At 39.3% G+C, this 25,671-nt stretch overlaps 1 protein-coding gene across 1 annotated transcript in view; it reads right to left on the reverse strand.

The window, feature by feature from the left end:
* LRIG3 (leucine rich repeats and immunoglobulin like domains 3) overlaps positions 1-25,671 on the reverse strand; it is a 46,322-nt gene that overhangs the window by 782 nt on the left and 19,869 nt on the right. The window contains exons 4-18 of the mRNA XM_001116602.5: positions 17,601-17,732; positions 16,729-16,872; positions 15,577-15,720; positions 15,072-15,215; positions 14,539-14,682; positions 13,554-13,634; positions 12,579-12,650; positions 10,298-10,369; positions 9,648-9,811; positions 7,365-7,685; positions 5,625-5,906; positions 3,886-4,338; positions 2,928-3,086; positions 1,482-1,625; positions 1,109-1,384 (exon numbers count right to left, since the gene is read on the reverse strand). Of these exons, the coding sequence (XP_001116602.2) occupies positions 1,109-1,384; positions 1,482-1,625; positions 2,928-3,086; positions 3,886-4,338; positions 5,625-5,906; positions 7,365-7,685; positions 9,648-9,811; positions 10,298-10,369; positions 12,579-12,650; positions 13,554-13,634; positions 14,539-14,682; positions 15,072-15,215; positions 15,577-15,720; positions 16,729-16,872; positions 17,601-17,732 (2,732 nt within the window). The remainder of the gene's footprint in view (positions 1-1,108; positions 1,385-1,481; positions 1,626-2,927; positions 3,087-3,885; positions 4,339-5,624; positions 5,907-7,364; positions 7,686-9,647; positions 9,812-10,297; positions 10,370-12,578; positions 12,651-13,553; positions 13,635-14,538; positions 14,683-15,071; positions 15,216-15,576; positions 15,721-16,728; positions 16,873-17,600; positions 17,733-25,671) is intronic.

The following is a 25,671-nucleotide window of genomic DNA, read 5'->3' on the forward strand; positions in this document are numbered from 1 at the left end:
CCACATTGTGGCACTCATACATGTACATCTGTGTTACAGACAGATCACTTCTAGAATGGAGCAAAAGACATTTGCCCTCCCTCATATTTACATTCACTGAACAAATGCATCTCTTATTTATCATTTCTTGTGACCTGCAGTGATGTTAATGGTCATGCAATAAAGCTCCCCAATATAAGTTTCCCCATATCCTAGCTGAGAGCCCACCAATTTCGGTGAAGGATGCGTTGGACAGTAACATCCAATTAACTGGAGCTAAATATACAAATTTTCTTTCAAAATAAACCTATGTCCTGCCCTTGCTTCATTAACTGTAGCAAAATATTACTCAACTGAATCAAATTCTTGCCTCAGTCATACAAAACATATTAATTTTTTCCAGAAAGGAATATAAATAATTACACTGTGATGAAACATAACATTTCATAGAAGTTGGGTAAAACATTTGAAAATTCTCCCTTTTTTTATTGTCAACATGGCAAGTTGTGGCTGATTTTCCCATCTCTCCGGTCAGTGAAAAGATGACCTCAGCTCTTCCATCCTATTATCCCCATGCATCAGATGAAAAAATTCACAAGCTAATCTCAGTGCCAGCCAGCATCTAACACCACTGACTTGGACCTTAAGGCTGGTTTTCTTTGCCAAAGGTAGTCCAGCTTGTCAGACTAACAGTTGTTGCTAGGTAGGATGCTGTTTTCCACCCTTCGACTGCGGGTTCACTTGGAAGCCACCAGACATACTAAACCACAATCATGCAGAGCACACAACTCCACCCCAAAGGCCGTGGGAGCCCAAAACCACTTTTTCCACATGGCTGACAAGCTGAGCTCCTAAGTCCTCCCCAAACCCTTGTCTTGGAGTAGATGCCACACACAGTGCTACCCAGAAAGCTCCTGAGGCTTAGTTACAGATTAAACACATCATCAAGTAAAATCCCACCTCTGACTTTGCTTTTAGAGGCATTTACATGACCTAGTCGGATGTCATGGCAGCCTCATTCAAGAAACCATTTTTTACCAGTTTGACATTCAAGGCTCTCATTGCTCTCTCACATACAACTTGGAGTACGGATCCTCAGACGAGGTACCTGATAACTTAATAAACTTACCCATGAAAGAATTACTCGAGGCAACTGACGCTGGCTCTGGATTTGTGCTAAAATCTAAAGAGGACTTGTTTGGACACAGATTTTTCATTCCGGGTCCTTCATTTTGAGAGTAACTAGTGTTAAGTAGCTTCCTCACATGTGAGGGCCATGCTATATCACTGAAGCTCCGTTCGCAGGATTCTTCTGAAGGATGAGAACATGGGTAGCACTCCTTTTTCCTTATGTACCTCGGCTCATAGTGGTCCATTAAAGCTGTTCTTGGATCAGGACTGCAACCTTTTTAATTTGGGGGTAATAACAGAAGGAGATTGCGGTTAGCACATCTAGAAGTCTCTAAGAAACAGAACTGTACTCAGGCAAGAAAACTACCTACCTGTATGATACGTTTCAAAAGGATCTGAGCCATACAGATTGCCCTTCAAATACACAGGGCCTGTAGATCCCAAAAAGGGACAAAGGAACGGGTCTGTGGCAGCTTCCACGTCAGCTTCACTGCTGTTGTCAATATGGCAGGTCCCTTTGAAACAAAAGTCTTAGTCACTGATCCAATTATACAAGTGCCATTCAACATTCTCCCCAATTTTGGCATTTTCCATATTTATGGATGAAAGTTTGACTAGAACATCACATAGACCATAAAACTGCAAAAATTTACAGTGGGGTTTAAACATTTTAAACCAGAATACTCACTTCTATGCTCAGATCCTCTAACTCTATGCTATCTGTGACTTGCCAAGCACTTTTAATTTATCTCATCTCTGATGAAACTGTGAAATTGAAAACAAATATACTTCTCTCCCAACTACAATGTCTAGCACAGAGCGTATAATAAATACTTATGGGAAAAGTTGGTCATATATTTTAGAATAACATCGATGGCTTCCACTTGCTGAGCCCTTAATATGTGCCTAGCACCACATAGTTTTCCATTTTCATTTCATTTGCACAAGTACCTCACCAGAAAGTACTCCACATGCCCCACAGTACATGGAGTAAGTAGTAGGAGTCGGTCTTGTACAAAACCTGTGCTCTTGTATTATGCTGTCTCCATTATTATTCTCGAAACCATGCAGCATTGAAAGCAAGGGTCAGAATTAGACTTCTCAAAGAGGCTGGGCGCGGTGGCTCACGCCTGTAATCCCAGTACTTTGGGAGGCTGAGGTGGGCAGATCACCTGAGGTCAGGAGTTCCAGATTAGCCTGGCCAACATGGCAAAACCCCGTCTCTACTAAAAATACAAAACAAAAGAAAGCATCAGCCAGGCATGGTGGCACATGGCTATAGTCCCAGTTACTTGGGAAGCTGAGGCAGAAGGATCTCTTGAACCCAGGAGGTGGAGGCTGCAGTGAGCCAAGACCACGCCACTGCATCCCAACCTGGGTGACAGAGTGAGACTTCGTCTCAAAATAAATAAATAAAAATAAGTAAACAAAAAATAGACTTCTCAAAAGAAAATAATGTAAACCATTTGACTGTTAAGCCCATTCATGTAACCAGTTAATATCATTTAAGGAAGGAGAACGTTCAGGGCCAAAGAACATTTATAACATAAAGAATATACGAACATCCTTTACACATGGAATAATTACATTTTTCTAAACCCACTAGTCTGTTTTTATTGTTAGAAACAAAAATTTATTTTGTTTCCTAGTATTTAAGAGAAGGGTATAGAACTATACAATTTCAACTTTGCTAGTGATCTTGGGCCAGGTCCTAAATGTCAGTGTTATCAATATCTTGTGAAAATGAATATCGTATCTGAGTCTTCCACCATATGACTTCAAAACAATTACAGCCCACGTTCATTTTAAACACTTACCACTACTGTCATGTTGTGGTAAGAAAAATCCAGCACCTGAAGATGTGACAAACTGGTGGTGGCTTCCACTTTCTGAAGACACGTACCCATCCTGCCTGTCAGCTAACGTTCCCTGAGATGACAAATAACTAGGAATATCTGCTGGCAAGTTGGTCTCATCTGTAATAAAACAGCAGCATTTTATTAACCAAGAATGATCGTAATTGTCCCATAGGTATCCCAGGGGAATGGCATAGACTTAATTTTGGCTTCTGTGTACATCAAATTAGGGGGGATCTACTGTGGCAAACCCATCTCGATTGTACAGTATTCTGGAATGGTAAATTAGGACTTTGTTGCTCCGGGAAGTATAAGCTGACTTTCTATTTTATCACCCGTTGGATGCACCTCCCAAATTTCAAAACAACAAATGTTTACAAAGATTTTTTAAAAGGCTGAAGGCTTAAGAATTTTCATGGGACAGTATCTAAGCTTTCAAATTAAGCTTGATTATTGCCATATTCTCTGCTTAATATTATCAATCAATATCTGACTTTGCACATACTAATCAAGTCACAGCCCCTCTTCCACTAATAAAATCCAATCTAAGTATATGCACACACACATACACAACAAGACACACAACTACTGCAGAAAGTAAACCTCATCATTAAAGGGCTGTTCCTGGTTCTCCATCACTATCTTATGAAGGAGTTACAAATACTTTAGTCAGTGACTTGGATTTCATCTCACCGCCACAGGATATTCTGATGTCATTTTAACAAATAGTATTAATCTTTAAACATCAGATTTATTTGGGGCTGGAGTGTTATTTTTAGCGAACCATATTTCTGCAGCTTGAAAAAAATGAGTCACCCTTCTGAGATGAACTCAGACTGCAAGACACACGTTCTAGAAGTATTTGCAGAACCACAAATACACGACTCCCGTGACCTGTGCCAAGCTTCTGTTTACACACCTGTGTTGGTAATGCTGCAATCTTCATTCCTCCGCCTTGTGTGGTATATGATGACCACCCACACGAGCGACGTGCCCACCACACAGCAAACCACTGCTATGATCACGACACCCACAGTGGCCCATCCGTCATCGTCTAACGATGGGGCAGTCATCTGAGGGGAGTCGCAGGTCGGAGTGGGGATCACACTGAGGCGCACGTTTCCTCTCTCAGTGCCCAGGGTATTAGACATCTCACATGTGTATTTCCCAGCATCACTGACATCTGAGTCCACGATAATCAGAAGCTGATTGCCTGCTGCAAAAAAGTGCCTCTCGGTTACCACCAAAGGGCTATCATCTTTGGTCCAGTTCAATCTGGGGGGAGGGCTTCCTCCAGCAATGCACTGTAGGACGGCCGTTTCTCCCTTGGTTACCGTTCGGTCCAACAGAGGCCGCAAAAATGATGGCGTTTCTGAAATAATAAGTTATGCTTTTAATTTCGCAAATAACATTTAGTTTCCATATCATAAAATGTAGCATTTAAACTTATTCAAATTGCAACCTAAAATTTTATTCTCCCACAACTTACTGGATAGGCTTTTTTAAGAGCCTAAACATATACAACATTCAGTATTTCACTATTCTGCTGTCATTAACTCATAACACCAGTTAAGCATAATATCTACTATTTTTAAAATCTCAACTTCCCTCACTTTTGCAAAAGTCGGGAAGCTGGTGGTGGCGGGGAGAGTGGGAAACAAAACCTTTTTTAAAAATAGAACGTATAAAAATAATTTCAAGCACAAGGGTATGCTGATAAATAAAAAAAAGGGTATGTTGATAAATAAAAAAAAATAATGCTTAAGTTTTTTAAGTGCAATTTTTTTGGGCCGGATGCCCAGGCCTATATTAAAACTCTGACAATAATTTACTTTTATTATTTAGTATCTTAATAGGTTACTTTAATTAGCTCTTTCAAAGACACATGAATAATTGTGTTTACATTTTTAGAAAGCATTTGTTTAGGTAAAAGATGAAAAAAAAATTCCAGAGAGGTATGGTAGGCTGAGCGAAGAGAGTAAGGCCTTCCCAATTTGTTCCTACATTTTTTAAATACGTTCTTTATGGTGTTTACCAATATAGGCCGGGCGCGGTGGCTCACGCCTGTAACTCCAGCACTTTGGGAGGCCGAGGTGGGCAGATCACGAGGTCAGGAGATTGAGACCATCCTGACTAACACAGTGAAACCCCGCCTCTACTAAAAATACAAAAACAAAATTAGCCTGGCGAGGTGGCGGGCGCCTGTAGTTCCAGCTACTTGCGAGGCTGAGGCAGGAGAATGGCGTGAACCCAGGAGGCGGAGCTTGCAGCGAGCCGAGATTGCGCCACTGCACTCCAGCCTGGGCAACAGGGCGAGACTCCGTCTCAAAAAAAAAAAGACTACCAATATAGACAGCACAGTGGGGAAATTAGAGGAGGGTGATCTCCCCTAAAAGGGAAAGCATCACAAATTTTGCTTGGCCCCTCTCTTTAGGATGGAGGGGACAGGGATTCACCTCAGTGGCCAGACTTGAGGCTGTCATGCAATCCCTGACTTCAAAGTGTTCAAGAGCCATTTGCATTAATACTTCCTAGGGAAAGGCAACGCCCCCTAGATCTTCATCTCTTATTCTCACAACTTCTGGTAGTTAGAGACCTTGGATGAGCCAGTATCTTCAAGACTGATTTATACTACAGAATCTTAACAAATTCACCCACCTAGGACAGTCAGAGTTGCATTTGCAGAAATACTTCCTGCACTGTTCTGAGCTGTGCAGCTGTATACCCCAATGTCCTCTATCTTCACATCCACGATAAAGAACACGTCATCCTCGGGCATCACATGCATGCGTCTCTCCCGTGCAGCTGGGAAGTCTGTGCCCCCATCCTTCTGCCAGGCTATCTGGGGGGCTGGGTGCCCCACAGCAGCACACTCCAAGCGTGCCATGGCTCCAGCTCGGATGGTGAGGTCCATGGGGGTCTTGGTGAATGAGGGAAGCACTGAAATCAGAGAAACAACATAGGCATTAGCCCAATGGAGTCTTAGAGATTCACTTGCCTTCCTTTTTATTTATTATTTTTGTTTGATACTTACAGATTGTCCCTGACATAGATTGGGCAGGGGTTAATTTCAATTTCAAGTCAAGGAAACTAAAGTTGAGATGGAAAGATTAAAAGCCCGCTCAAGGTTACAGACCCAGAAACAATGAAGTCAGGATAAAACACAGGTCATCTGATTCTCAGAATGAAGGTCTTCCTGCTATTTTCTGCCGCTTTTTAGTTTCCTCAGTAATGAACTGTGAGATCTTGGGCATATCAATTAATCTCTTTGTACCCTGACCATTCACTTCATCTATTTTTTTTTTAAGTCCCTCCTGGTAGCTCTAACATTCTGTGACTTTTGATACATGTTTTATTCTACAATTTAAACTCTAAACTGTTCTATGTGCCAGGTCACAGCCATTATTTGCTGAGTGAATGCATTAATGAATCATATTCAAAATCTTCTACCATGGCAGATACAGACAGTTAAATGATAAAGTGGCAAGCATCCTACTGTAAAACTGTATACCTACCACACAAAGCAAACAAGAATAGACTTCCATTAACAGTGGCTAACAGTGCATTTACTGAGCACTACACCTTGTAGCCATTTTGCTACATCCTTTACACACATTATTTCACTGAATGAGCATAATGCCTCCAGGGGGCAGGTCCTATTATCCCTAATTAAAAGATGTGGAACTGGAGGCAGAGATGTAATCTGCTGAAAATCATGCAGGAGTGGCAGGATTCACACACACATCTCTGAATTAAAGGCACTGTGCGTCCAGCATGACGCTTTGCAGCCTTCCAGATCAGTATACTGCACTGTAAACTCTCAAAGAACAAAACATGGCCAGGCACGGTGGCTCATGCCTGTAATCCCAGCCAGCACTTTGGGAGGCCGAGGTGGGCAGATCACGAGGTCAGGAATTCGAGACCAGCCTGACCAACATAGTGAAACCCCGTCTCTACTAAACATACAAAAAATTAGCCAGGCATGGTGGCGCACACCTATAATCCCAGCTATTCAGGAGGCTGAGGCAGGAGAATTCCTTGAATCTGGGAGGTGGAGGTTGCAGTGAGCTGAGATTGCAACACTGCACTCCAGCCTGGGCGACAGTGCAAGACTCCGACTCAAAAAAAAAAAAGAAAAAGAAAACAAAAGAGCAAAACATGTCTGGTTCATCTCTGTGTTACTCACCACACTGAGTACGGTGTCATCTTCAACATAATTGCAGGTTTAGATACAAATAACCAAGGATCTTAATTTTGTGGAATGAAAGGTAGGGAAAGGAAGAGTCAGGTGGGGAACTGTGAGAAGAAAAGACAGGGTTAAGATTAAGAGAGAAAAATAGGTGCTTTCTATTTCTAAAAGGTATCTTTAAATGCTAAAGGAAAAGTCAGATCACATACTATTTACTGTAAGCTTGGCTTTGACAGAGTAGGATGAACCAAAGTGATTGGAGATGACACACTGATATTTCCCCTCACTGGCAAATTCCACCTCGCGCAGCCGAAGGATGGTGGTATACTCCATCACCTCGCCGCCCTGGGCCCGGAGGTGTGCATAATTTTCCATTTCGGCGTCATGCAGTAGTTCATTGTCTTTTTTCCAAGCAAAAGTCATTGGGGAATCACTGCTGCTGGCAGCTGAGCAGATGAAACTCAAATTGGAACCTTTTATTGCCGACTGTGTTTCTGGCTGCACCGTGATCTGGGGTTTGGGAAAATCATCTGTTCAAAATGGAGAGGAGGAGAAAAAACAATGTTAAGGCTCAAGAGTCCAAATACTACTCAAATCTGAACACCAAGAAATGCAAAAACAGCGGCCTGGGTTTTACCCTTTGTGTATGTTTTCCAGATGGACTAGCAGTCCCCGTGTTGAAATGAGAGTTTATAAAGTAACTCATTCATCTCGAATACAGATGGAGATCTATTTATCAATCAGTATTACCTGAGAAAAGACTGTTATTTTGGGGCTATCAGAAAACCCACAGTTTATTCCTGACCCCTTATGCTTTGTATAAGTACAAGAAGAAAGCAGTTTAAAAACTTCCAGGCTCATGGATCATTTCTGAATGCTACTACTATCACGAAACTGCAATTGTTCCCATGTTCTCCCCAGATAAGGAGCAGCAAAATTAAGAAATCAAACATCAATCATGATTACTCAACAAAGACAGCCATTAACACTCCATTTACCAAAACAGAACCACTATTAAAAAGCAGTACTATAAGTAGATCCAAAAAAAAAAAAAAAAAGCTGATAGCAAAAGAAAAAGCATCTCTAAGACAAACTGTAAGACACTGGCTTCGGCCTGGAGCTTTGAGAGGCCAATCATGCTGCTGTGCTACCCTGTCAAAGCTACATTATAATTAGAGCTAAGCAACTCTTTCATTCCAAACAGTTATTTTTAGTGCTCTGTTACTTTTTGGAAAAGTTACCTTTTTGAACTTCAGTTTCTCAGTGATGATGATGTAAACTCAGAAGGAAACATCTGAGATCTACCAAAGTGTACTATTTGGGTGCTACTACTATTTGAAAAAACTTTTTATGTGTGTTGAGTGGGTTATGGGGGATGCTTTGATAACTCCAATGCTGCTATTTTTCAATGTCTGCATACTGTAATCGAGGTGGTTTCTTTTCTGTATTATTCTGAAATTCTCATCTAATAAATTGATGTTCAGATTCACAAGGAAGTGAAAAAAACTATGGACACTATATATGTGTTTCAAAGTAATAGGGGGATCAGATCTTGGGACGAAAAAAACTATGAAATAAGGACCATGGGAAAGGAGCAGTTCAGGCCCTGACAGATGAATGCCAAAAGCTTATTCAGTTCCAAAAGCTACATCAGAGGTTTTATTTCCAGAAACTACTGGCACTGCTTAATGCTGCAACCTAAAAATATATATCGTGGACAAAGCAGTTTTAAGTAAATTTTTAAATGCCAATGCAAAAGAAGGTTCTTAATATTTTAACACCCATGCTTAAATATAAGCAAATTCTGATTTATTGTTTTATAAAGCATATTTACTTTTACAGAGGTCTCCATGGCAGCTAATAGTAAATAGCAGCATCATGTAATAGATAGAAAATTGCACCAGAGATGAATACTTTTCTTTTAAATCCAGATCTGCTACTAACCAGCTATGTAAAGTTTAGGTAACTAGATTTCCAATGCTGAGATTCTTGGATGCTAAAACAACGGACCTTAAAATTATTTATAATAAATTCACATTTACTATTACTTGTAAATGTTACCTACCAATAATTTTTTAGCACCCCATGAATCATTAATAATTATCTCTCTTTCATGTAAGCCTCCCAACAAGCCTCAGAGTTGGGAAGAGAAGAAAAGAGAGTCCCCATTTCATGGATGCAGAGACTAACATTTAGGGAATTTAAGTTAAGTAGAAGGGCTGGGATTATCCTTCCATTCTCTCAAGATCCAATTTCATTCTTTTTCCACCACACCATCCTGATGCCAAAACAAAGATGAAGCAATTTTAGAAAACTCTCTTTCCCATCTGTGAAATTAAAATAATCAGCAAACTATAGACCCATTTTCCTCTACCTCAGCAGAAATAAAAGCTTTATAAAGAGATCATAAATCTATTCAAAACCATTATTTGGATAAATGGGAGGGGAAAAAAGAAGAATAAATAAAAGGCAAGGGCAATACTTATACTCACCACACACAAAGCCATCTGGGCTAACAGCAAAAATGCTTCTTCCTTTTAGTAGCTGAGGATGGGCACAACTGGCATTTACAAAGCTCTGAAAGTTGTTTTCCGCCACCCACTGTGGGAGCCATTTTAGTTGGCAATCACACAAAAGACTTGATGTATTTAAATGCCTGAGGAGAGTAATTATATTCAATTTGTTCTGTATGAAATGCAGATTTCTACAAGTAAACTAAACCCAAGTAAATATTAACAAAGCAATGAATTTGGAAACTGAATACACACATCCCATGGAATAAGTATTCTACGGTCCATTTTAAAATACAAGAAATGTATCTAGCATGATTTTCTGTTGTTCTTACTGTCCCACAGAGACAGAGGTGTTGATTTATCAAAAGTTCCTTACGACTGAAAAATTACTACTCTATTGAGTGACTGTACTATATTTGGTCCCACAAAGTTGCAAATTGAAAATAGAAAGAAAAACTCATTTCAACAAAAAGAACAAATAAATTCCTTTTTTGTTGTCTGGTATAAAAATTAAATAATGTTAAGAATGTGCCAGGCACTTTTTATAAATACATAATCTAGGGTGACACACCATATGACAGCTTTCCCCTCTATACTTTCAGACTCCTAGAAGGAAAAGAAAAGCTTACAATTGTTGCAGTTTCTTCATTTGTGAAAATGCATTGCCTTGTAAAGACATGATTGCGTTGTCACTCAGGTCTCTGAAAAATCACCAAATCAAATGCATCAGAGCAAACTACCATCATTTCGTGCTTTCGGACAAAGTTTGGGCCCACACTGCCCACCCCATTTGCCAAACAAATACTCCCACTATGTGTTGAAACACATGACTGGGGCAACCCCAGAAGAATCCACTGCAAAGCTTGTGCTGAAGAACCAGGGCATTTTGTATCACAGATAGGTTGTGTTTTAGCGAAAAAGATTCACTTTATGTCATCGCTTACAGATTATTTGACTCATTAGGGCCCAAGCTGTTCTATTATTTTATTCTACTACTCTTTATTCAAATTAGTAACTATTAGAAACTTCTAAATATACAAACAAAATGTCTCATAATTATGCTTTTATAAAACACCATTTGCACAGTATTTTTGAAGACAGGCACTCAGTTCAGTGATTTACATGTGTTACTGCATTTATTCCTATAACAACCCAAAATATGATGGTATTACTATTTAGCTCAGCACAAAAGGGGAAAGTAAGGGTTGAAACAATTATTTTCAATTCCAAAACCTGTGCTTTTAACCATTAACCTAATTCTGTCACTCACAGCTCACTAACATAAACGCAGTAAGACGTTCAGACAAGATACACTCGTTAAAGCAAATACTTCAGGCAGGAAATTCATAAAATGAACATATATTCTGGGTTAATTCTCTTTTTACAGAGACTTATAAGCAGTCTGCACTGAAGTATTCACCAGAATGATTACCACTCTGTTTTTCTTTACAGGGGTCAGAGTATACAAAGGGAATACTGAGCGAGACAAGGGGAAGAGAAAACAAAGAAAGAAGGGACCAGACATGGCTAGACGAAGAGGCTGGGGCAATCAAGGGAGATTTAAGAAAACTGAAGCAGAGATTAATACTCCACTGATCCACTAATTCCACTTTCCCAGAAATGGAATGGGCCAAATGACAAACCCTTTTGGCTAGTTTTCTTTTCAAAATAATCGGTTTCAATAAATACTGTAATGTAGGTCTGCCCTTCCAAAACTCAGCTTTGCAGAATCATTCTACTATAATTTGAACTCCCGCATTCACTGTCAGGATGGCTCACGATCCAAGTCTCCCTCAGAAGAACCGGTGCAGTCAGAAGGTGACAACAAAGTGGTTTATAGATAACAGCTAAATCTTCACTCTCAATACGTAGCACACACGGAAGAACCCAATATGTATTTTAAATTGTAACTTCTTTGGTCCTGGTTAATAGATATTAAAACTTCTGGCTACAAGCATTCCTTAACAGTGATACATTACTTTGTACTTTTACTGTACAAGAGTAAAACATACAACCATGGTTATAAGCAGCTGGTTGGTTCACTTAGTTAAAGCTGCAAAATTTTGATTCCTATCAATGTTAGCTAGCTTTCCTCTCTTAGTGGCTGAAAATTTCTGAGCCCCTAAATGACATTTCAGAAATGTGTACCAGGAGTTACGAGTTACTGGGAGTAGCAGCAGAGATTGTACAGGCAAGAGCTAGTGTGATGCAGGGGCACTGTGAAAGTAGGGGCAGCTCTGGGTTGAGTCCTGCTTCTGACAGTTACTAACTGATGGGTCAAGAAGAAACAAAAGAAAACAAACAAACGAAAAAAGAGAACAATGGTAAGGGGGTTGCATGTTTCATAATTAAACAACAATCAGAGACCAACAATTCTCAAAGTAGCGCTAAAACTCTCCTATGTCACCCTTAAGGATTGTGGAACATTGTTCTTTAAAAGCCAAGTCATCTCTTTAACTGTCCAATGGAATCAATAAACTCTTAGAACCTCTGCTTAACAATAAAGATAATAATAACTATTGAATTGCATTCTGATTAAAAATTAAATGAGACAACATATGTGAATATGTGGTACAATACCTGACATATAGTGAACGAACTACATCTAGTAGGTTTCTTAAAAAAATAAATAATCACTGTTTGAGAAAAACAATTAAAAACCCATTAAGGAGATACAGCTTTTGTCCTTAAATACAAAGGAAAGCATATACCTGTACACTTCTATATAGGTAGGTAGGTAAGTAGGTAGACAGAGAAAGAGATAGAAAGATAGGGAGATGTTTAAATATATTTTATGGAACTGGAAGGATGCCAACAAAATCACATTCCAGTTTGTTTTATCTTTCATGACACATAAGTAAAAACCATCTTAGAGATTCTCTTTAGGGTAACTGAATTCTAGCTACTCACAGATGCTCCAATGCATCCAAACCAGTGAAGGCTTTTTTAGTAATAGATCGGATCCGATTTCCTTGGAGTATCCTGGGGAAAAAAATTACATTGGAACACTTAAATTAAAAAGGCATTTTGGGGGTGGAACTCTCATAAACAGAACTGCTTTTTAAATTATGTGTGAGCAATTCCATTTTCTTCAATTAAACAATATATCCTGTAAAAATGTGCCCACGCCATCTAGTTCACTAATGTAGTTCAACATGGTTTTCAAAGCATTCAACAAAGAGCCCAACAAAAATAGGTATTCAGTAAGTTACTCTGCTGATTAAGTTAAATTGTTTTTCAGAGTCCTTTTAGGAAGAGGCAGAGACTTTATTTCAAGTAAACTGTCTCAGAACACTAACAGAGCAGATAATAGTGAATGTTTTCTCCTTCCCCTCCTTCTCTGTGGATACCCTACATCCACAGGAGTTTAGGACTCTAGGGAAGTGAATTTGAATACTGCTGGCTTAAAACATACAATATGACCACCTGCAAGACCGTTTTATGGCTAATTATAAGATGTTTTCATCCCGTTTTGCTTGTAACCTACCACAGCATTATCAGTCGCTACTAGATTACTTCATTAAAAAAATTCCTGCGAGGACAGTACAAGATTGAGAATTTCAAAATGTGGAAGTGCATGCACTAACTTTTACGCAATGATAATTCCAAAAGTCTAAGCCCTCAACATAGATGAAAATGATTATGAGGATATTAAAGTAAATTACACACACTAAAGTGTTGAATGAAACACTTTCACCTAAGGAAGAAAAAGTTAATAGTATATATCGCGTGCAACAGCAGGCATTTGGGGAGAGGATAAAGGGTAGTAACCAGATTAAGCACCGATTTCATCTCTTCATGATGTCAACTTGTATAGCTGACTTCAGTGAAGACAAAAGTTTTAAATCGAAGAGTGAGCTAAATTATGAAGCAATTCATACTCACAGCCGCCTCAGTTTGTCAAGCCCAGAGAAAGCACCATTCATGTCTTCAATAGTCCAGGAAATTTCATTGTTCTTCAGATCCCTAATTTTTTAAAAGAAGCATTCCCTTTAGAGTGATAAGCTCTGAAAGCCTAATATCACCACCCAGGTGGCTTATCATTTGTAAAAAATTTCTCCTAATTTCCCACATTATCTCCACCTCCTTCAAAACAATAGAAAACTCTTTTTCTCCAACTTACTTCTTACACCCTGCCTGACTCCCTTAACCACATTTTAAGTTTTCCCCTAAAATCAGAAAACGTTGACACTGGCCCTATTAATTCCTCTATCAAAATGACTACATGCTGAAAGATCCGAACAGTCTGAAAAATACATTAAACTTTAAAACCACTGTTCCAACCACACATGCAGAAGTTCGCCAAAGTATACAGCATGTCTTTCAATTATGTAATGCTTCACATCGTGAACAGAGCAAAAGTTTCTGACAGAGCAAAAATCAAAAGCCCATTGCACAACCTTAAATTACCATTTGAGAAATTTTTCAAAGGTCAATTAATTCAACTCCCTTTTCTTTCTCTTAGGACGGAGATCAGGTTGAGGATATAACCGGCATGATAAACAGTATCTTCCTTCACTGCCCTTTGTAGACCTTTGTGCTCTAAGTAATTTTTAATCTGCATTTTATAAAGAAAACTTAGTGGACTTAAAATTGTTTCCCTCTTAAGCAGTTACCAATTTCCTGGAGATCCTGAGAAGGTTAACTGTAATCACCAAAACAAACTGATTACTGTCCTTTTTAATCCCTTTACGAAACACATATGGATGAAATGGATCCATTTTAATCAAACTGATCTGGGAAAGATTAAGACACTACTTCTGAGGCTGTACGCATTTCCTTGACAACAAAAGAAATCTGCTAGGAGAAACGTGGGCACATTTAGGAACCAATTAGGTTCGTGTACTGACAGCAAAATGTGTTAACTTACAAAGTCTTTAAACTGGAAAGCCCCCGGAAGGCACCATCAGCAATGTAGCTGACTCTGTTGTTGCCAATGTGCAGTGTATTTAGTAAGCTGAGGCCAAGGAAGCTTGAATCATCTAACCTTGATAAGTGATTGAAAGTTAGGTCCCTGTAAAGAAAAAAGAGAAAAACAAACAATAGCTTTTTTCAATTCAATGCAATGATTCCTTTTCCAAAAGACAGGTAGCGTATGAGCTACACTAATCCTTATTTTTAAATTCTGCCTTAATAATACCCAAGTAAATATTTCTAATCTCAGGAATTAAAACAGTACATTCTCTTTGCTTGAAAATAACCATCATTGCTTTTGCCAATGTGCCATAGAACTGCAACAGAATTGGCTTCAACTTACCACAACAAAAATAAGACTAGGTTGCATGTGAAAAAAGCTGTCACCTTGGAAACTTTGTTATGAAAATTTCACAGATCAGTGGTAAGAAGCTCATGCCCTGGCATGATCCCTGCTCTCAAACCTGAGGAGAATAAAAGGCAACTCACAGCTCACTGAGCTTCTGGCAGAACTCCCAGGCATCAGGGCTGATCCTGTTGATGGCATTTTGGCTGAGATGAAGCTCCTGCAGCATCAGCAAGCCGTAAAGCCAGCCTTTGGTAATCTCTGTCAGGTTGTTATGGTCCAGGTGCCTACATTTACAATAAGAATCAAAAGCAGGATCAAAACTTCATTATCTAGTCTCTTCAAAGGGGACATATGATTACAACCTATTACATATTCCTACTGTTATTAGATGTTTAAGCTTTTGTTATATGAAGACGTCAGCAAAAAAAAAAAAAAATACATATTCTTATAATTTAGGTGGTTATAAATTTAGGTACTTATAAATTATCGATCACATTACCTGAATCAAAACTGAATACTACATTATAAATAAGATTGTGGATAATGAGATTTTTAACATAGGATTTCACATAAGACCTACTGAATGTACACTGAGCATTCTATGATTATATTACCCGAGCAGGAACTGTGATAACCCACACTTACAAAATTTCCATGTTGCTCAGCCCCCAAAAAGCTCCATCCATAAGTTTTGTTACTCCATTTCTTTGCATTTTCAGAGACTTCAGAGCACCAAGCCCTTGGAATGTCAGTCCATCTACGTTTTTAATCTTGTTTCGGTTCAGTTCGCTGTATTGAGTATTACAAGAGTTAGCTTATATGACAATTAAATTCTGGAGGTAGTAATAAAATGTGTCATTACTACAATATAGTTAAACCAGTCAGTGTTCAATTACATAGAGTGTTTTCAGTTTCTAAACATTTTTATTGCAAAGAATTTCAATTTGTTAAGCAGGGAGTGAATTTCCTACTGAAATGGGTCATGTGTTTTTGGAATAATAAAATACTGAAACTAGACTGCATTTCAATGTCTAAAGTCTTGTCCACTCAGAATAGACACAAACAAATTAAGATTTGTTTTTAAACAATCCAGAATGAGATTATTAAATGTTACACTAAAATATGAGGTCTGTCATATCCTGTACGATCTGTTTACAAGTTGGTTACTATCTTTCACTATTCTTTTTAGGTTTAATGCTTTCTCTTTATGGCAGTAGTTTTCAGCCTTAGTTGCATACTGGACCCAAGCTGGGAGTTTTAAAAATTTCTGAAGCCTGGATCTGACCCCCAGAGGTCTAGGGTGTGGCCTGGGCAGTGAGATTTTTAAAAGCTCCCCAAATGTTTGCAATGTGCAGCCAAAGTTGCACTACTGCAGGAGTCTGTTCACAGATCGCTCTACCATTATTAACGAGACAGATCTTTACAGCCACTTAAGCTATCAGAGACTCCTGGAGTTGCCGGTATTATTCTCATAAACCACAGCTGTTGAGAGACCGCGGATGTTTTCAGTGCCACAATGGCACTTTTGTGCCGGCGTTGGTCAATGATTACACTGTTCACTCTTTCAGTAACAATCTAACGTGTCTTGTCAAGCAGCAGCTGGCACAAGGTGAGGAGGTGACGAGGTGACATTTAAGACTCTTTCCAATTTGGAGATTCTATAGCTCCAATTCTCAAAGGAAAGGCAGCTACATTCTTGTTTCTAAACTCCTTTTTGCCACATTGTGGATTTTAAGGAATAGACACCAAGGGTTTGGGGGAGGTGAGAAACAGTATCTAAGAGAACATTTTACTTACAGGTGTTGTAGTTGGGGCAATTTAAACATCTTGGGTGGGATAGCTGAGATTCGGTTCCTGTTCAGCTTTAACACAAGGAGTGTATTGGCCAAACTGTCAAAATACCCAGGTTCCATTGATGTGACTCGGTTGCTGTTGAGATACCTGTTGAAAGTTTAAAGATGAGCTTCTCCTTCTGATTTATTTGCAAGTTAAAGTGCAGGCCATCTCTGTATTAGAAGGATTCTCCGGGGGGGGGGGGTGGGGCGTAGGGATTGCACTGGGAGTTATACCTGATGTGAATGACGAGTTGACGGGTGCTGACGAGTTGATGGGTGCAGCACACCAACATGGCACAAGTATACATATGTAACAAACCTGCACGTTATGCACATGTACCCTAGAACTTAAAGTATAATTTAAAAAAAAAAAAAAAAAAAAGAAGGAGTCTCCAGAGAACCTAACCATCAACGGAAACTTAAAAAAATTACTTTTTAGGTCCTCAAGGACAGATGCTAAGATTCACACATATTGCTGGGAAAACAGTGATTAAAATATGTGACGGATGCAACTTTTTTTTTTTATAAATATCCACTTTTTAGGACATTCATTTATTAATAATACATAGCAATGGTCTGATTTTGATTTTTTTTTAAAAAATGAGCACTTTTCACACCATCTAGGTTTTCTAATAAAAAAATATGTAATTTTTTTATAACCTGAAAGTATAAGAATAAACTGCAGATTGTGGTCGTTCAAGCTTACAGCAAATTTCAAGTCAATAAATTATACTTTTGATCCATCAGTAGTAAAGTAGACAAAGTTTGTTATATTTTTTCATTATAATATTTTCATTACAGGTGAAAGTTTTTGCTAAAGAAAACTTCACTTACAGATATTTGAGCTGTAGGGGTGGAAACGCAGTTTTGAGCTCTGAAATATTGTTGCTGCTAAGGTCCAAAGTTTCAAGGGACTGAAACTCTTTCAGATGTTCAGGTAGTATTTCAACAATCCTGTTTCCAGCCCTAGAATTAAAAGAAAGCACCGTTAACAAGGTTAATGGTGCAACAATCTGAAAGAAGACAAATATTTTCTATTTCTGACTGGTTCTTCAGAAATATGGAACTGACTAAACAGTACTTTTAAAAGTTAAACAGCAATACCATGGCCATTTTAAGTTACTCATTAAATTATAAATCCTAATATTCGAATATGTGGAAAACATTCCTATATAAATCTGGGGTACTGTTTAGCAGCTATGGCTGTCTAAATGCTATGCACTTAAAGGCAACGGTTGGATGTTTCTTTATTCTATTTTTCTTTTTAAAAAATTTTTTTATTTATTGTTATTTTTTAGAGATAGGGTCTCACTCTGTTACCCAGGCTACAGTGCAGTGGCACACTCATAGCTCACTGCAGCTCAAACTCCTGGGCTCAAGGAACACTCCTACCTCAGCTTCCAAGTAGCTAGGGCTACAGGTAAGTGCCACCTCACCTCGCTAATTTTTTGTACAGTGGGGGTCTCACTATGTTGTCTAGACTGGTTTCAACTACTGGCCTCAAGCAGTCAGTCCTCCAGCCTCAGCCTCCCAAAGTGCTAGGATTACAGGTGTGAGCCACCACATCTGGCTATTTTTCTTAACAGCTCTTCTCCCTTCTCCTTATTAAATGGTATACAAAATGCCTAACACCAACGTGGCATACCAGGCACTGATGAGTTAATTCCCTGTTCCTCCTTCTTGATTCCTAATCTATTTCTAATTCTTCTGTTGAAAAGTGCCCATATTACAGGTGCTAATGAATTTAAAATACTTGTCAGATTGGGGATTTTTTAGAACCATTCTAGAGAGATCCCCTTTTCTTTAAGAAACAGCAAGTTTCAAGGCACTGCCATAGTCTTCAATATCAATGAATATGCTCCAGCCCTTTCAGTAGTACAAAAGTATTACATAAGAGCACTCCAGTTTGAATAATCCCTTGGCATAATTAGATCAAAACATGTTTTATATTAAAAGTCTTAAACATCAGACCATGATGTCCAGTATGGCAGCCACGAGCCACATGAGGCTCTTTAAATTTAAATTAATTCAAATTAAATGCTAAAATTTAGCTCCTTAGTCACAGCAGCCACATTTCAAGTGCTCAATAGCCATACACTCCTGGTAGCTATCAAATGGTACGGCACACATACAGAATGCTTCTACCATTGTGTAAAGTTCTATTGGTGAGTGTTCTACTGAACAAATGGAAAGAAACAAACAGAAAAAAAAGAGGCCATTTCAAAGTTCTTAAAAAGTCATCAATCAATATAGTAACTCCCAAGGGAAAAATGCAGCATTAAATGACAATTTTGTTAAAATAGCAATCAAATGGATGTGCAAGCCATCTTGTCATATTAGATCAGGAAGTTTGGTCTTTTTTAGACCATCTTTTGGCAGGAGAAAATAACATCAAGGTAGAAAGGATATCTACAAATCATAGATATCCTTTCTACTAATGTCAGGTAACTCTTTACAACGCAAGGAACAATGAAACAATCTGAATGCTCTGAACAGAATTCTGTGTCTTATGTAAGTCACACACTGGTGTCTGTACATGGTCTGCAGTTAATCTTCAACTAACAATAAAACTTGCAAAATATATCTTGTGTGTTTTTTGTACCCAAAACTGGATTTCTATAGTGTTCTGAGCTCTTCTGCATTATTGTAACTCATCGGTCTCTCACGATCGCAGTAGGTTCCCAAGCGAGGTGTACCTCTTATATATTTTCACAAAATCTTGTGCTGCAAGCTGATGTTGAACTTACACCACCAGTCTTCTCTGCCATACTGAGATATTCTTAGAAGCAGAATTCTCTCTATGTATCACCCTTAGAATGTGTATAAAATTTAATAATATTGAGGATCGATTAAGTGCCAAGCCCTTTGCTAAACACTTTTCATATATTATACCCTTTAATGATAACATTTCTCTGGTACAGACATAACAAAACATTTTGAAACTAGGGCTTTTCACCTAACAAGTTCAAGCATTCCCAAGTCAGCTCAAAGAATAAGCCCGATTGTTCCTGAAGCAATCCCTTAAGGCTTCTTTCATAGAATACAGAGTATGAAAGATACTCTGGCATTTAATTTCTTATACAGACATGTACCTCCCTTGAAAAGGCCCCTACTTCCCACCTTGCAAAAATGCTGAACTTCTGGTTTTAAACTGATCTGGGAATCTACCCTGGCTCACTGAGCCATCATCATGCCAACACTAAGAATGCCACAGAACAGAGGCCCTCCCAATCTGTGCTTGCCCACTTTGCAGGTGAGAGGGGGCCCCAGGGCTTGCATGTATTTACCATCTACCAGAGTCAGATGGCTGACTTTCTGTCAGGTGCCACCTTCTTCACAAGAGAATAAGGGGAGAAAACGGGCATACATTTTATATTTAAAGAACAAATTCAGAAAGCTTCTCGAAATATTGTTAAAACCCTTCTGCACAGTATCTTTAAGGACTGTGGGTGGATTGTCTTTTTCCAACTTTAAAATCCAAGTCATCAGAAAATCTAATGTCAGGTAACTAGCATAGACAATGTATATCTTAAGAGCTGAACTTTATGATGATAGTAAAGTTTTAAAAAAGAGATGATTCAGCAGTACTACGTACAAGTCACAAATGAATATCAAGCCCTTCAGATTCCCATAAAGTCTCACAGGCTTTTGTTTAGAGTCAAGTCAGCCATGACCTCTGATTTTGACCATTTCCCACATCTGGATTTGCCTGCGTATAAAGTCCTTGATCTAGCTGTGAGGTATAGGGTAATGCAAGTGAGACAATTAGTCAATTCCTAGGTCCCGGAGATGGATTCCATCCAGGAGACAAGCCACAAGGCCTTAGGGTCAGGGTGTGTGGGTTAAATAAAACCACACTGCTCTAGGGGACCAAAGTTTTCTCTTAAATGCACAATCCAAATGTTTGCATTAGCAGGATGTCCTCCTACAAACACTAGAGTCACTCTGAAGTGCCCGAGTGCCCCTCCCTCTATCCCCTCCCCCATCCCTAGCCCTATCTCCCTTCAAACTTTGCATCTGGTTTTGGTCCCCAGGCTGTCTCAGGCACGTATAGCTACATTTGTATTTAACAACAACAAAAACAAAACACTCAGCAATGGATGTGTGCAATAAATAAAGCAAATCAGTTGGTGGTGGGGGCGGGGAGGCCCACAGGTGTCTATCACGTTGGTCAAATAAGGCTAAAAGTTAGATAACAGACCATACAATCTTTGGTTTATATATTCGTTTGTTTATAAGGTAATTATGAACAAGGTATTAAAACTGCCAATTACTTGAGTGACGAATAAAATTTTCCTTGCAGTAAAAGTATGCTCCAGCCAAAGCCAGCAATTTCCTGAACTGCACACCTCCTAAATTGCAGTGTGAAAGTGCTCAGTTACAGATGGCGCGTGCACAGTGCTGTCTTTGTCAGCACTGCTTCCTAGCACAAAAATCCCTTACAACTGCCAGAATAATAGTCCTTGTATCACAAAAATTTAAATCTGTCCTAATGGAACTGAATTAAATCCAAATACCCGTTTCTTATTAGCTCTCAGACTAACTAGCAAGTAACCACCTGATATATACCACACCAGTTTAAAACAAAACGAACAAACAAAAAACTTGCTTTGTATAATGAAGAGGGCTAAGAATGGGAGACAACTACCTTAAAAAACTAGATTTAAAAATCTGTTTTATCATCTAAAATCCTCAAAAAAAAAAACCATTTATGGAGTTGGTCAAAAATATCCAGTTCTAGACCACAAAGATTCAACTCAACCCCAGCTTTCATTTTTCTCCAAATAGGAATAAAGCCCAAACTTGATCAACACATTAAAAAGCACTGTAGTTAATTAATATTTTTGGCAGGAAACGTGCAACGCTTGAACAAAAACAGAACTCCGAATACCTTTTTCCATTACTGAATGTGGAAATACCATCTTTCCATTGTTCAAAAATCACAAAACAAACTGTAAATACTGGAAGGTATTTCAGTCTCGTACAAATCCATCTTAGAGACTAGGAATATTTTGGTCCTCTATGTTTGTTGATAGTACAGGGAGTTCCACGGTTAAATAATTTCTGAAGTGAAGTATAATTAGTCCCTTGTGGACACACAGACCTGGGGACTTGGGTTGGTCAGGAATGCCAGATGGTTCCCTCAGGCTTCTAAGAGGCCACTGGAAAAACAGGAGTCCCAGGTATTTTGGCCTCGGCTTCTTGGGTCCAACGATAATGGTTTCATTTTGTTGCCCATTTCACTTTTCAGCCGACTTTGCCAAATAGCTTTAAAATGCAGAGGCAAACATGGCTTGCCATTTTCATCTGATGATATTTAACTCTGAGAGTGCTGGAGTTCTACATGAGCAAGATGGACATGCCCCTTGACCTCACAGAGCTTAAAGTCTAGTGGGGAGAATAGCAGGCAACAGGGAGCTGTCCACAGTGTGGTAAGTCCAGCAACGGGAAAGGAAGAGTGGGCAGTGGAGGTACTGTGGACAGACTTCTATATAGTGGTAGAGAGAATATTGGAGGTCAGCAAAACTTCCCAAAGGAAGGGAAGAAATGACCACACTGAGATCTGCGGGATGAGTTAGCTCAGCGAGGGACAGTAGAGGCTAGTGCTCCAAGCAGAGGCAAAGATTTGGGCAAGTGAGAGCAGAGCAAGGCTTCCCTTTGAGGAAATGAAGGAACACCTGATGGCTGAGTACAGAGTGCACAGGTGGAGACTGGAGAAACAAGAGGCTCAAGAGTGAGGCCGCTGGGAGATGAGAGTTGTCAAGTTGGGCCCCGGAAACCACATCAGGCATTTGACCTTTATCTCAAGGTCAGCTGTGGGGAGGGGGCCAGAGGATGTCAAATGGTAGGGTGACAAAATCACACGTACATTCTAGAAAGGCTACTCTGATGGCTGTGGGTGGAAAGACTGGGATGAGGAGGGCACGACCAGGTGCAAGGGCACCAATTGGAGGCTCCTAACTCCACGCAGGACAGATGACAGAAGGATGATGGGTGACCTTGATGCCCACTTAGGGGGCGAAGCACCACACTTCCTCTGGTTTCCAGGGCACACACTGTGCTTTCCTCCTTCCCTGACATACAGGATCAGTTCTTCCAGCTCTGCAGCCTCTGGCCACAGGGACCCAGTTCAGCTCTACTGGAGTTCTCATTCACTATCCATTACCATTGCACTTGGTGCTTCTGATATGGGAGGTTTTCTAAGACACAGAGTGCAGACTAGGGTCTCCCTGTGCTCAGGTGTGAGATGCTACTGCCCAGAACAGCTCAATACTGGCATTTTAATGCATCTGTAATCACTAAGAAAATGGATAAGTGTGTTATTCTCACATATAAGAACTGTACTAGTTTGTCTGGATACTCTTAACACCTGCCTTGAACCTAAATCTGGACTAAATTAACAACAGTAAAATATAACTTATGAGGTTAGTGATATGACCACTTAGTGTGATGATTGGTTCTACTTCTTGATTCACTGTAATCTCCAGAAAGCATAACTGTCTCAAAAGAACCTTCATGCCCTCTTAAGTGGATATAAATGGTGTTAATTTAATTCCGGGGTCTGAAAGGAGAACCACAGAATGGAATATTCTCTGTTAGTGAGGAACCAGAATATCAGGTTTTCTCACGCTGGAATTTCTAAACCAACCAAAGTGTAGCTTCCTGTTGAATAAGGGGTATCTGTCAATAACAGGCGGCTTAAGACCTTGTAGCTGTGATGCGTAAGGACATGCAATCTAGGCAATTTAGAGAAGGTATCTGCATGCAGCATTTTCCTTTTAGCGGATGTGTGCACTGAAATTTAATGTGAAGCCATTTTTTATGTTTGCAATACCGTCTTTTCTTAGAATGCATCACTCTAACCACAATCCTAAGTCCAATTCAGTGATTGCAACTAACGAATCGCTGAATTTATGGTCATCCCATACAAACAACCATCAAGCAAGCAGATTAAATGTATTGACTAGTACAGTCAAGCCTGGCCCCAAGGAAATACTAATTTCTATATATAACTTGCAAACAACCAGCTTAGCACCATTTATAAAGGAATTACAAACTGTTAAAGAAAACATTACATTCTACCAACACATTAAAGGTCACTTATATTTCCAACAATAACCCCCACTCCCTTCCGAAAGGCTTCCCTGAAAACTATCTTGGCTGGAATAACTAACACCCCATAATATCAGGCAACTTTTAACAGAAATTTGGCAAGCAAAGAACTCCTCTCATATAGATAAAAAATAAACAGTCTCTGCTCATCTCTTTTCTAAAAAGATAATTAAGAGGTTTCATTAAAAGAACACATGTTTAGACTGGTCCATTGGTACTGTGGCATCAAAGAATAAAGCCAACGGAGGAAACTTGTGTAAGGAGACAGATTCTTGATGAAGAATTAAGGACACTAACCAGCAAACATGTGTTGGTGTAAGAAGCAAAGAGTCAGGCCGGGCATGGTGGCTCACGCCTATAATCCCAGCACTTTGGGAGGCCGAGGCAGGTGGAACACGAGGTCAGGAGTTCGAGACCAGCCTGGCCAACATGGTGAAACCCCGTCTCTACTAAAAATACAAAAAAAATTAGCCGGGCATGGTGACACGCACCTGTAGTCCCAGCTACTTGGGAGGCTGAGGCAGGAGAACTGCTTGAACCCAGGAGGCAGAGAGGTTGCAGTGAGCGGAGATCATGCCACTGCACTCCAGCCTGAGCAACAGTGTGAAACTCTGTCTCAAAAAAAAAAAAAAAAAAAAAAAAGCAAAGAGTCAGTTCTTTCAGCAAAAAGCCAGGTCAACATAAAATATAATTATCCTTTGGATCACAAACATAATAAAGATGGCCACATATTAATATTTTAATATAGAGGTCCTGCAATAATCAGTGTCTTATTCATGCACTAGTCATAACACATGTTAAAAATGAAAAAAGAAATATAAGCCAAGCTCCATGGTGCATGCAAGCAATTCCAGCTATTTGGAAGGCTGAAGTGGGAGGACTACTTAAGGCCAGGAGTTCAAATTCAGCCTGAGCAACATAGCAAGACCCGTCTCTTAACACAACAACAACAAAAGATCAATAAAAGAAAAAGAAGTCAAAAGCCCCATTCATACCACATAGCAAACAGCCCTTCTTTGATCCCCAAGTATAAATTCAGTCTAGTCCTTTATGTAAATGGGAATTTAAAAAGCAAATCCTGGAAGACAACAGGATAAAGAAAACATGGAAAAAATATTTAATCTGAAGTAATTTATGTACAATAAAAATGGACTCTACTCTGATTTAGTAAACTTAAAAAATTTTTCTATTTCTTCTTTGGGGCAGAGGCCTTCCACAGTCATTTTCAGAGTTCGGACCATTGATCTGGTTTGAGTCTCCCCTACTAGGCTTGCGATTTACTTGTGAGTGGAGAGAACCTCTGATTTACCTTTGGTTCCCCAGAACTCAGGATAAAATGAATGAGTTCAAGACCCCAGAGTGAACAAACTAGAGTTCAGACACTCAAGAGCAGCTGTAGACTGCACCATAAGGGTTTACCTTAGCTATTGTTCAAAATGCATATGAACATCAGAAAACAGAATGTCCATTACTGCTGCCAGCCAGAAAGTGTAAACATAAAACTGTGATACTCTACATTAATCAACCTGCTGATAAGATCTGACACAATAACTCAAACTACACCTCCCCAGACAGGAATTCTATTCCCGGTTTTGTGTCTTGATCTACTACGTTTTTGTGAACCTTAGTTTTCTGTCCTGTAAACAGAGGGAGATGAAATGAAATGATATCTTCCAGCTCTACTGAGTTGTGACTCTAGATCTGGATGAGAAACACTGCGAATGACCAGATTTGCTGCTGAGGAGTCATGCAGCTGCATCATGTAAATATTGCAGCCTCTTGTAGAACCTAC

The sequence above is a fragment of the Macaca mulatta genome, chromosome 11 (assembly GCF_049350105.2).
Source record: "Macaca mulatta isolate MMU2019108-1 chromosome 11, T2T-MMU8v2.0, whole genome shotgun sequence".
NCBI lineage: Eukaryota > Metazoa > Chordata > Mammalia > Primates > Cercopithecidae > Macaca > Macaca mulatta.